At 40.4% G+C, this 13,743-nt stretch overlaps 1 protein-coding gene across 1 annotated transcript in view; it reads left to right on the top strand.

The window, feature by feature from the left end:
• The window catches only part of AGBL1 (AGBL carboxypeptidase 1), a 1,336,772-nt gene extending 1,333,746 nt beyond the window's left edge, over positions 1–3,026 (top strand). Inside the window, exon 23 of the mRNA XM_069762409.1 lies at positions 2,705–3,026. Coding sequence (XP_069618510.1) covers positions 2,705–3,026 — 322 coding nt within the window. The remainder of the gene's footprint in view (positions 1–2,704) is intronic.
• Positions 3,027–13,743: the final 10,717 nt, after the last annotated feature.

The raw sequence follows: 13,743 nt of genomic DNA, 5'->3' as shown, positions 1-13,743 counted from the left end.
TGCACTTCACATAGACAGACATTACAGGAAAAGCTGAGTAGATAAGCAGCATACCTGTGGGTAGACAAAACAACTCGATTAGAGGATACAGGTGGTGATGAGGATGATGAAAGTACAGCAATGATGAATGGGCAAATGCCCCATGGAATTCTAGTCTAATTCATAGTAATTAAAACTCTGTCATTTAAAAGATGGAATTTACCTCGCCTCACCTCGCCCTCTATCTGTCGGAGTCCCGCAAGGTTCAGTCCTTGGGCCCCTGCTCTTCTCCACCTTTGGCCTGGGACAGCTCATAGAATCTCATGGCTTTCAGTATCACCTCTATGCTGACGACACACAGATCTACATCTCTGGACCAGATATCACCTCCCTTCTAACCAGAATCCCTCAATGTCTGTCCACTATTTCATCCTTCTTCTCCGCTAGATTTCTGAAACTTAACATGGACAAAACAGAATTCATCATCTTTCCCCCATCTCACGCGACCCCCCCAACGAACCTATCCATTACAGTAAATGGCTGCCCACTCTCCCCAGTCCCACAAGCTCGCTGCCTTGGGGTAATCCTTGACGCTGATCTCTCCTTCAAACCACATATCCAAGCCCTTTCCACTTCCTGCCGACTTCAACTCAAAAATATTTCACGAATCCGTTCATTCCTCAACCATGAATCTGCAAAAACCCTAGTCCATGCCCTCATCATCTCTCGCCTTGACTACTGCAACCTCCTGCTCTGTGGCCTCCCCTCTAACACTCTCGCACCCCTCCAATCTATTCTAAACTCTGCTGCCCGACTAATCCACCTGTCCCCCCGCTATTCCCCGGCCTCTCCCCTCTGTCAATCCCTTCACTGGCTCCCCATTGCCCAGAGACTCCACTACAAAACCCTAACCATGACGTACAAAGCCATCCACAACCTGTCTCCTCCATACATCTGTGACCTCGTCTCCCGGTACTTACCTACACGCAACCTCCGATCCTCACAAGATCTCCTACTCTACTCCCCTCTTATCTCCTCTTCCCACAATCGTATACAAGATTTCTCTCGCGTATCACCCCTACTCTGGAACCCTCTACCACAGCACATCAGACTCTCGCCTACCATCGAAACCTTCAAAAAGAACCTGAAGACCCACCTCTTCCGACAAGCCTACAACCTGCAGTAACCACCGATCGACCAAACCGCTGCATGACCATCTCTACCCTTACCTACTGTATTCTCACCCATCCCTTGTAGATTGTGAGCCTTCGTGGGCAGGGTCCTCATTCCTCCTGTACCAGTTATGACTTGTATTGTTTAAGATTATTGTACTTGTTTTTATGTATACCCCTCCTCACATGTAAAGCGCCATGGAATAAATGGCGCTATAACAATAAATAATAATATTAATAATAATAATAATTTAAAAAATGTATAATGGTTATGTCACGGCGTTCTGTCTGTTTCTGGTTTCGGCGTGACAATGCATATGTTTGCTTTAACCTTTTACTCTTTTCCCCCTAATTTGAGCTGGGATACTGTTGTTGATATCACGGTATCATTTTATTGACATACATGATCACTTAGATGGCCTAGAAAGGTTTATTCAACTGACAGATTCCCTTTAAAATCAGATGCTTGCTTCTCATTTGCAGCATCTTATATACAGACATCAAAACTTTCATTTGTGTTGACATGGATGTTCTGCCGGCAATGATACCATGTGAAAATTACTGATTGCACCAAACATGATATGATCAAATGGTGCCAATAGAATTGGAGCTGAATTTGCGCCGATCAACTTTGCTATATTGTTAAACAATGCTTGTTACATGTGGAAAATCTGCCTGTGAGAAAAGACCTTTATGGACAATGAACACACTAACAATAACCTGAATAAATATCATCCATCCAGATGACCTTTAGAAAATTCTTCATTATTTTCCTGGAGGAGAGGGAATTTATGAATGCATATAAAATACTTCATTGTTTGTACAAAACTGTGATCATAAAACTCTAATAACAATCCAGTAACAAGGATAGACATGTAAAAAAGCAAGCCAGGGGTTAATCCATCAACCGAAAAAAGGGCCTGTGTGTAACGCAGGGTAAAGACATGCACCGTCAAAGTCCCAAAGAATGACAATATAGCGTAAGAACCAAGTGGACCCTAATAAGTATAAATACGGAGCAGTGCATCACTTACCGAGGGTTGAGGGGGAAACCAGGCTGGCACAAGAACAGGGACAGTACACCAACATGCGTTTCGCGTCCGATATCAACAGCTTTTTCAAGGGGAAACATGTACAGGAACATAAAGGACCTTATAACCCTATGACCCCGGTCACGTGCATGTGTGTATGTAGCGCAAGGTATGAGGCATACCATCATGAAGAAGAAAATTAAAAATTGCATTTCCTATTTTGTATGAGAAGATTTATTTGTAATCTCCGTAAAGTGGTCGTGATTGTATATAAGGAGCGTACAATACGAATAATTTGGTTGCTTAATAGAGCACAAAATGAGCTGAAATGTTAAACCGTTTACAGTATAGAAGAGTAATAACTTTCTTCTTCCAGTGCAGAAGGTAAAATATGCTTTGCTACATGGTTAAGTAATTACACACGATAATTGCTTAATCCCTTTGCTGTGCTAGAAATAAGTTGATATCAGAAATGCTAAATCATGTGTGTGCCACTAATTCCTGCCGTGTCTTCATTTTCAGCAGTACAGAAACCGATGATGAGCCACCGTGTGAAGAAGAGATTAGCTACAATACCGATAGCTGCTCAGATCTGGAGGCATCAGAGCTGGATGATCAACCTGAGGAAAAACTTTTAGAGGAAGAAAATGGGGCACAAAAGGGGCAATCCCCAAAAATAAATAGGAAGGAGGAGACTTTTTCCACCAAGTATAATAGTGCCTCAAAAAAGTCTCTCGCAATTTCCTCAAAACAATATGGCTGCTCTCCAGAGGCATCTTCCTCACTTTGTGAGCAGAGTTTTGAAAACTCCAGCAAAACACAAATGGGGCAATACTTTCTTTAATGCTTTGGTGAATTGGTGTTTAGGGGCTCTAATCCCACATAGAAATGTTATGGCCAGTGTAAGCTTTGTTATTGTGAAATTGTTTCATTTGTCAAATATTTGATTGAACATTATACGTAAAGTCCAAAAAGTCATAAGCACTTTATGTCAGAGAGGCAATTGATCAGAAACAAATAGCGAGGTCAATACATAGTGAGACTGACTGACAGTGAGACTGATAGATAGATACGGTAGATAGATAGATAGATAGATAGATAGATAGATGGATAGATAAGGGACATAGCAATTGTGGGGCCTGGCGAGCTGCACAAACGCCCAGTATACGTGTGTGGAGGGGGTTGCACAAGGGGTGGATAGATACTTTTTACATTTGCTTCTGTATAAAAGGGTTATGATTATGAGAAGTGCCCTTTGTAGAAATGCCAAACAGTGGCCAGAATGGGGGCTCTGTGTAGGATGAGAGTTAAATAGGACTGCTCTGGCGCATGCTCTACTTGTAGACAGTTGGGGACGGTAGCTGACTAGCCACAAGGACAGCCACATGCTTCAGATGCTTTGCACAAATTGTCCTCAGTGCTTGATACCTTTTATTGGCTAGCTGAAAAGATGGAAACAAATAACAAGCTTTTGAGACTACTCAGGTCAGTAATCCTGATGAAGAGAACTAAGTAGATTCAAATGCTGCTATTTATTACCATCTGTTTAGTTAGCCAATAAAAGGTATCAACCACTGAGGACTCTCAGATTTTACTACCTACTGGCTAACGTGGTAGAAAAATGTATTTTTCATGTTTCAAATTGTCCTCATATTCTGCTTTACCTACCACCCCACCTCACCTGTGCTCCTCTCTAATGCTTTACCATTTCCCTCTGATGGATCTAAGAATGGCTGGTTATATAAGTCTGTGATTTGGCGTAAATATCCTCTTTTCGAATGGTTCCGTTGCAGTGCAGATAAGACACCGATGCCAGCCTACATCCCCAACCACTTACTCCAGGCTGATAGCACATTCGTCAGACCTGATAGTGTGCAGCTGCCGTTGGTATAGACACAATATTGATGCCCTCCATTACTGCACATGATGGGATTAGTTTGCCCACTTCCTTTTGGACATATATGTACACAATGAAGGAGATAATTATTTGTTCCCTAGCTGATTTTGTGGCTATGTGCACAAGTTGCGCATTTTGCTGCGGATCTGCAGTGGATTTGCAGCTGTTTTCCATGCGTTGCACAGTACCATGCAAACGTATGGAAAACAAAATCCGCAGTGCACATGCTGTGGAAAAAAAACTTGCGGAAACGCAGCAGTGTTTTTTAAGCAGCATGTTAATTCTTCGTGCGGTTTACACCTGCTCCTCAATAGGAATCCGCACAAAAACCGCACAAAGAACGTGATAAACCCACGGCAAATCCGTGGGTAATCTGCAGTGCAGGTTATCTGCGGATTTTGCAAATACAATGCAGAAAGATCCGCACACCAATCCGCAACGTGTGCACATAGCCTGTAAGTTTGTCCACTGACAAAGACATGAACAGTCTATAATTTTGAGGGTAGGCTAATTTTAACATTGAGAGACAGAATATCAAAAATAAAATAGAGAAAATCACATTGTATATATTATATAAATGTATTTGCATTTTGCAGTGAGAAATAAGTATTTGATTCCTCTGGCAAAGAAGACTTAATACTTGGTGGAAAAAACCCTTGTTGGCAAGCACAGCAGTCAGATGTTTCTTGTAGTTGATGATGAAGTTTGCGCACGTCAGAAGGAATTTTGGTCCACTCCTATGTGCAGATCATGTCTAAATCATTAAGATTTTGAGGTTGTTGCTTGAAAACATGGAGCTTCAACTCCCTCCATAAGTTTTCTATGGGATTAAGGTCTGGAGACTGGCTACGCCACTCCATGACCTTAATGTGATTCTTTCTGAGCCACTCCTTTGTTGCCTTGGCTGTATGTTTTGAGTCATTGTCTTGCTGAAAGACCCAACCACAACTCATTTTTAATATTTAGGAGGAGGGAAGGAGGTTGTCACTCAGAATTTTACGGTACATGGCTCCATCTATTCTCCCATTGATGCAGTGAAGTAGTCCTGTGCCCTTAGCAGAGAAACACCACCAAAACATAATGTTTCCACCTCCATGCTTGACAGTGGGGACAGTGTTCTTTGGGTCATGGGCAGCATTTCTCTTCCTCTAAACAAGGCGAGTTCAGTTAATGACAAAGACCTTAATTTTTGTCTCATCTGACCACAGCACCTTCTCCCAATCACTCACAGAATTATCCAGGTGTTCATTGGCAAACTTCAGACAGGCCTGCACAAGTACCTTCTTGAGCAGGTGTACCTTGCGGGCACTGCAGGATTTTAAACTTTTACGGCGTTGTGTGTTAGCAATGGTTTTCTTGGTGACTGTGGTTTCAGCTGCCTTGAGATCATTAACCAGTTCCCCCCGTGTAGTTTTAGGCTGATCTCTCACCTTTCTCATGATCAAGGATTCCCCACGAGGTGAGATTTTGCATGGTGCCCCAGATCGATGTCGATTGAAAGTCATTTTGTATTTCTTCTATTATCTTACTGTTGCACCTACAGTTGTCTCCTCACTTAGCGTCTTACTTATGGTTTTGTAGCCCATTCCAGTTTTGGGCAGGTCTATAACCTTGTCCCTGACATCCTTATAAAGATCTTTGGTCTTGCCAATGTTGTAGAGGTTAGAGTCTGACTGATTAATTGCTGTGGACAGGAGTCTTTTTGTAAAGGTGACTATGTAAGACAACTGTCTTTAATGCAGTTAACGATTAGAATAGGAGTGTCTAACTGGTCTGTAGGAGCCAGAACTCTTAATGGTTGGTGAGGGATCAAATACCTATTTCTCACTGCAAAATGCAAATTCATTTATATAATTTATACAATGTGATTTACTGGATTTTAATTTTGATATTCTATCTCTCAATGTTAAAATGAACCTACCCTTAAAATTATAGACTGATCATGTCTTTGTCAGTGGGCAAGCTTACAAAATCTTGTGAGGCAGTGACCGGTGTCACATGTATGAGTCGCTGTGTGTTCCCCCAGGATGCAGACGGAGCACTATTAGACCCGCTGGAGTGCCTTGTATTCACAGCAGGACGACTGTGAGTCACAGGGCAAAATAAAAGTAGGCGTGGACCTGGTCAAGCTATTTGGCCTGAGGTTGTTCAGGAAAAGCCAGTTTGGGCTTTTATTTTGGAAACGGACTGCAGGAAAGAAGTGGGGCCGGTCCATTACCTCCAGGTCAGGTCTTACAGGTGGCCTAAGGCCACAGATTATAATTTCAGAGTGCATTGCAGTCACCAGCATAGTTGTGATTGCAATGCAGAATAAACATATAAATATAGGTCTTGGGATGCTAGTGTCCGAAGCAGATTTAGGGAAAACCTGCTCTGCTTGAGAGTAAGGCCGGGGTCACGATTGCAAGTGCAATCCAAGAAAGTCACGCCAGTCTCTCGCATCAATACTCGGCACTGCCGCCGGCACTAGGGACTGGAGTATGCGGCTGCATGTATTTATATATTTATTTATATGCAGCTGAACGATCTGGTCCCGAGTGCCAGTGGCAGTGCCTGATATTGATGCGAGAGACTCGCATGAGTTTCTCGCATTGAGCTCACAAGTGTGACACTGGCTTAACACAGAGCCCAGCAGAGTGAACTCCTGGAATCTGCAGGATACACAGCGGTGCAGTCGCCCAAGGCAACTGGTCAGAGGAGGACCGGCGTATTTAGGGACTGTAATCTGGAGGATATGGTTCCAGGCTGAGATCCAGAGGATATTGTTTACTATGTAGAGCCGTGAGTTGTATGTTAATGCTGTGTTTTTGTGAGTTGAACATTTAATGCTGTGAAGTAAACGCATTAAAGAGGCTTTTTATTTGGTACTGTGCTGGGTCACTGCCTCATGACTGCATAAGTGTGCTACCGCTGCACTACAATCCGCAAGGGATCAAATACTTATTTCCTTCACTGTACATGTCCTAAAGAGTTGATGGTCAATAACTATTGATGAGCGAATATACTCGTTACTTGAGATTTCCCGAGCACGCTCGTGTGTCCTCCGAGTATTTTTTAGTGCTCAGAGATTTAGTTTTTTTCATCAGCTGGATGATTTACAGCTACTAGCCTGCTTGATTACATGTGTGGATTCCCTAGCAACCAGGCAACCCCCACATGTACTTATGCTGGCTAACAGATGTAAATCATTCAGCTGTGGCAATAAAAACTAAATCTCCGAGCACTAAAAAATGCTCGGAGGACACCCGAGCGTGCTCGGGAAATCTCAAGTAACGAGTATATTCGCTGATCACTATCCATAACCTATTCCTTCCCCTTTCCAGAAATCTTCCTTACATTACATACATTACTCCAATGTACAACAGTATTTGGTCCAGGCAGAAACAGAGACAAGATGAGCTCTCATGGTCCCTCCGACATTACATAAAGTTGAGAGATGGGAATAACTATTTAAAGCAGCTCTATTGCTTGATTTCATAATAGAAACTGAACATATTAAGAAATATATCACTTAGACCTGATGAGGCTGGGGCATTACTTAGAAAATGTTTATTTTAGTATAAGGATTAAACAGCAATTCCAATATGAATTTTCAAAGCCCAGCTAAAGAAAGCTCATGAGTTTCATCTCTGCCCATTAGGCTGCCTGTCAGTTACAGCTTATTTCGAGTAGGGTTTCAGTTCAGCAACAGCGAATAGAGGCACAAAGAAGGCACAGATTGAGTTTGAAAATCTATGTAAAAATGGCTCAATCCTCCATAAATGTTTAGAGTAAGGTGTATAATATTGAATAAAGTTTTCACGCTCAAATCTGGTGATGAATGCACTTTAAAGGGAACCTGTCATATCCCGAAATGTTATTAAAGAAAATCTGTCAGCAGGTTTTTGCTAAGTAATCTAAAAGTTGCATGATGCAGGGGCTGAAAGCCTGATTCCAGTTATGTATCACTTAAAACACTCATTCTATTGACACAGTAACACACAGCTTTTGTCAGCAGGGAATTTTTACTATAGGAATAGCTTCCCCGTGTCTCCTTGTCACATTCTCAGTGTAAGGCTAGGTTCACATTGCGTTCAGTGTCTCTGTTAAACGGACTACGTGACACCGCGGCATAACGCGGTGTATCATAGTCCGTTAACACCGCCCACAATGGATTATGTGATAGAATGAGTTGTTCTATGTGCGTTATGTGATAGAATGAATTGTTCTATGTGTATTATGTGATAGAATGAGTTGTCCTATGTGCGTTATGTGATAGAACAACTCATTCTATCACATAACGCACATTGGACAACTCATTCTATCACATAACGCACATAGAACAACTCATTCTATCACATAATACACATAGAACAATTCATTCTATAACATAACGCACATAGAACAACTCATTCTATCACATAATGCACATAGAACAATTCATTCTATCACATAACGCACATAGAACAACTCATTCTATCACATAACGCACATAAAACAACTCATTCTATCACATAACGCACATAAAACAACTCATTCTATCACATAATACACATAGAACAACTCATTCTATCACATAACGCACATAGAACAACTCATTCTATCACATAATACACATAGAACAATTCATTCTATCACATAACGCACATAGAACAACTCATTCTATCACATAACGCACATAGAACAACTCATTCTATCACATAACGCACATAGAACAACTCATTTTATCACATAATACACATAGAACAATTCATTCTATCACATAATACACATAGAACAATTCATTCTATCACATAATACACATAGAACAATTCATTCTATCACATAACGCACATAGAACAACTCATTCTATCACGTAACCCACATAGAACAACTCATTCTATCACATAACCCACATAGAACAACTCATTCTATCACGTAACCCACATAGAACAATTCATTCTATCACATAACCCACCTCATTCTATCACATAATACACATAGAACAATTCATTCTATGTGCGTTATGTGATAGAATGAATAGTTCTATGTGTATTATGTGATAGAATGAGTTGTCCTATGTGCGTTATGTGACAGAATGAGTTGTCCTATGTGCATTATGTGATGGAATGAATTGTTCTATGTGCATTATGTGATGGAATGAATTGTTCTGTGTGCATTATGTGACAGAATGAATTGTTCTATGTGCATTATGTGATGGAATGAATTGTTCGATGTGCATTATGTGGTGGAATGAATAGTTCTATGTGTATTATGTGATAGAATGAGTTGTCCTATGTGCGTTATGTGACAGAATGAATTGTTCTATGTGCGTTATGTGATAGAATGAGTTGTTCTATGTGGGTTATGTGACAGAATTAATTGTTCTATGTGTATTATGTGATAGAATGAGTTGTTCTATGTATATTATGTGATAGAATGAGTTGTTCTATGTGTATTATGTGATAGAATGAATTGTTCTATGTGTATTATGTGATAGAATGAATTGTTCTATGTGTATTATGTGATAGAATGAATTGTTCTATGTGTATTATGTGACAGATTGAATTGTTCTATGTGTATTATGTGATAGAATGAATTGTTCTATGTGTATTATGTGATAGAATGAATTGTTCTATGTGTATTATGTGACAGATTGAATTGTTCTATGTGTATTATGTGATAGAAAGAATTGTTCTATGTGTATTATGTGATAGAATGAATTGTTCTATGTGTATTATGTGATAGAATGAATTGTTCTATGTGTATTATGTGACAGATTGAATTGTTCTATGTGTATTATGTGATAGAATGAGTTGTTCTATGTGTATTATGTGATAGAATGAATAGTTCTATGTGTATTATGTGATAGAATGAATAGTTCTATGTGTATTATGTGATAGAATGAATTGTTCTATGTGTATTATGTGATAGAATGAATTGTTCTATGTGTATTATGTGACAGAATGAGTTGTTCTATGTGTATTATGTGATAGAATGAGTTGTTCTATGTGTATTATGTGATAGAATGAATTGTTCTATGTGTATTGTGTGACAGATTGAATTGTTCAATGTGTATTATGTGACAGAGTGAGTTGTTCTATGTGTATTATGTGATAGAATGAGTTGTTCTATGTGTATTATGTGATAGAATGAATTGTTCTATGTGTATTATGTGACATAATGAATTGGTTAAATACCTTTGTGCTCCACAAGACACTACAGCTGGGTGATCTTCGGCAGGGTCCATTCCACAGTGGATTTGGATATCTGTAGTTGTGAATTTAGTGACTGCTGTCCACTCAGAGTTTTCTTCTGTACAATATTTTGGCAAGTCTTTGATTTTCTTCTTATGAAAGTGCACTACTAATTTTGTATATAATTGGTCTCCTTGTGCTTTTACAATTCTGAATTATCTATCGATCTTGTTCAGGCTTTCCTCTTTCTTGAGGGCAGTAATGGAGGATAAGGACAACATACTTAGAAATGTAGAACTTTTTATTGCATCACAAGGATATACTTTATATTGCAAAAACCATGGTATAATGAGACCGTGTGATAACATGCTGGTTATGAACCCTGTCTGGCCTGTTCGTCAAATTTGTTTCCTGGCCTACAGCAAATTTATTGCACTGCATTGTGCTTTGCCAGACGCCATGTTTCTGAAATCCATGTGTTTTTAGGACACATACAAATGTGTTTGAAAAGAGCTTCTGAGTCCTACTGAGTGAATGTCATTTATCAAGATTTCCTGACTTCACTTTTTTTTAAACACATTTTGAACTTGATTTTTAAGCTTAGAATTTGTTTCCCATCACAGAGCTTTTTGTGTGTTTGGTGCTGGCTGCAAGGGTCAGAGACCGATACAGCATTTATATGGTGCGTAAGAATTAATAAATCTACCCCATTCTGTCACTTCTGTCACTTCTCAGGAGACAGCCATATATTCTTCTGCAATTTTATGACATTGGTAATGATGATGAAGACAATATAAACTGGTGATGCATTCATGAGAATGGTAAGAGATAAGTCAAAGGGTTCTTTAACTCAAACATGGCAGCCTTTAGTGTGTACAGGGGACAAATTCCTTTTTGGATTCATATTGCGTTGTAAAAACTAAATGATGCATCAATTTTACAACTAGCGTCTATTCTACTAACCGGATTTGTAATGTAATTTGCAATTAACTTATGAAAAGTGATAATATAATAAACATTATAAAAATATGCTTTCCTGTGTTGTTGAATTTTAATAATTGATCTCAAGGTCATGTCATGGTTGGTCCACTAATGCCAAAAAAAGCAGCAATCACAAAATTGGCAAAAAATAAAATGACCCATTTTACTCAATAAAATATAAAAAATGTGACATTTCAACATAAACACATTATTTTCAAGCTTGAAATAAGCTATAACAAATAACAAAACACAGAATTTTCTTATTTCATGGACAATCATCATAGTGCGGCAGTGATTTTTTAATATTCGTTTTATGAGTGGGGTTCCTGGGCTGCTATCTGGCACTGTGTGCACTACTCCTAAACAAATTACCCTCTGCTCCTAAAGCAAGATGGGGGTCACAAGATGCGGTCACTGTGAAAGCGCTGCAACAATTTGGCAGGCACATTTGTATACGAGTGTGGCTGTTTTCCCAATTACAAAACTAACATTTTGGGGTGAAAAAAAAAAAAAAATAGAAATTTATGCAACAAAATTGTTACATGTGAATTTCAAAAAAGACCTAAACACATCAAATGGACACACGTGATAGTTGAATGAAATCTCCATCCATTGCAAATGAAAAAAAAATAATAACAATGTTTGCAGTCTTTGTCTTTGGCTTCCTTCTTTACCTGTTCTATTGACCTGATATACATGGCTCAAAAAAAATAAAGGGAACACTTAAATAACAAAATATAACTCCAAGTAAATCAAACTTCTGTGAAATCAAAATGTCCACTTAGGAAGCAACACTGTTTGACAATCAATTTCACATGCTGTTGTGCAAATGGAATACACAACAGATGGAAATTATTTTCAATTATCAAGACATACTCAATAAATGAGTGGTTCTGCAGGTGGGGACCACAGACCACATGTCAGTACCAATGCTTTCTGGCTGATGTTTTGGTCACTTTTGAATGTTGGTTGTGCTTTCACACTCATGGTAGCATGAGACGGACTCTACGACCACACACAAGTGGCTCAGGTAGTGCAGCTCATCCAGGATAGCACATCAATGCGAGCTGTGGCAAGAAGGTTTGCTGTTTCTGTCAGAGTAGTGTCCAGAGGCTGGAGACACTACCAGGGGACAGGCCCAGCAGACGTATAGGGGGCCGTAGGAGGGCAACAACCTATCAGCAGGACCGCTGCCTCAGCCTTTGTGCAAGGAGGAACAGGAGGAGCACTGCCAGAGCCCTGCAAAATTACCTCCAGCAGGCCGCAAATGTGCATGTGTCTGCACAAACTGTTAGTAACCAACTCCATGAGGATGATCTGAGTGCCTGAGGTCCACAGATGGGGTTGTGCTCACAGCCCAACACCGTGCAGGACGATTGGCATTTGCCACAGAACAACAGGATTAGCAAATTCACCACTGGCGCCCTGTGCTCTTCACAAACAAAAGCAGGTTCACACTGAGCACATGTGACAGACGTGACAGAGTCTGGAGACGTCATGGAGAGCGCTCTGCTGCCTACAACATCCTTCAGCATGACCAGTTTGGCAGTGGGTCAGTAATGGTGTTGGGTGGCAATTCTTGGAGGACCGCACAGCCCTCCATGTGCTCACCAGATGCAGCCTGACTGCCATTAGGTTCTGAGATGAGACCCTCAGATCCCTTGTGAGACCATATGCTGGTGCGGTTGGCCCTGGATTCCTCCTAATGCAGGACAATGCCAGACCTCATGTGGCTGGAGTGTGCCAGCAGTTCCTGCAAGATGAAGGCATTAAAGCTATGGACTGGCCCACCTATTCCCCAGACCTGAATCCGATTGAACACATCTGGGACATCATGTCTCGCACCATCCACCAATGTCACGTTGCACCACAGACTGTCCAGGAATTGGCGGATGCTTTAGTACAGGTCTGGGAGGAGATCCCTCAGGAGATCATCCACCGCCTCATCAGGATCATGCCCAGGCATTGTAGGGAGGACATACAGACATATGGAGGCAATACACAACTGAACATCATTTTCTTGTCTTGAGGCATTTTCACTGAAGTTGGAACAGCCAGTAATTTGATTTTCCACTTTGATTTTGCGTACCATTCCAAATCCAGACCTCCATGGGGTATTCATTTTGATTTACATTGATCATTTTTATGTTTTATTGTTCTCAACACATTCCACTATGCAATGGATAAAGATGATATCCAGGATGTGGTATTTTAGTGTTCCCTTTATTTTCTTGAGCAGTGTATTTTAGGATGGGTACCATGAGATGAATGGCTTTGGAAGATATCATGACTTTGATACTCTGTTGGATATTTCTAATGCTATATACAGTCATGGCCAAAAGTGTTGGCACTAGTGTTGAGCGATACCTTCCGATATCGGAAAGTATCGGTATCGGTTTGGATCGGCCGATATTCAAAAAATATCGGATATCGCCGATACCGATACCCGATCCCAATGCAAGTCAATGGGACCAAAATATCGGAATTAAAATAAACCCTTTCTTTCCTTGTAGGTTCATTCTACCTGA

Source organism: Ranitomeya imitator, chromosome 4, assembly GCF_032444005.1.
Source record: "Ranitomeya imitator isolate aRanImi1 chromosome 4, aRanImi1.pri, whole genome shotgun sequence".
NCBI classification, from domain to species: Eukaryota; Metazoa; Chordata; class Amphibia; order Anura; family Dendrobatidae; genus Ranitomeya; species Ranitomeya imitator.
Note: the sequence above shows the minus strand (reverse complement) of the source record. Positions and strands in the feature narration are given on the sequence as shown.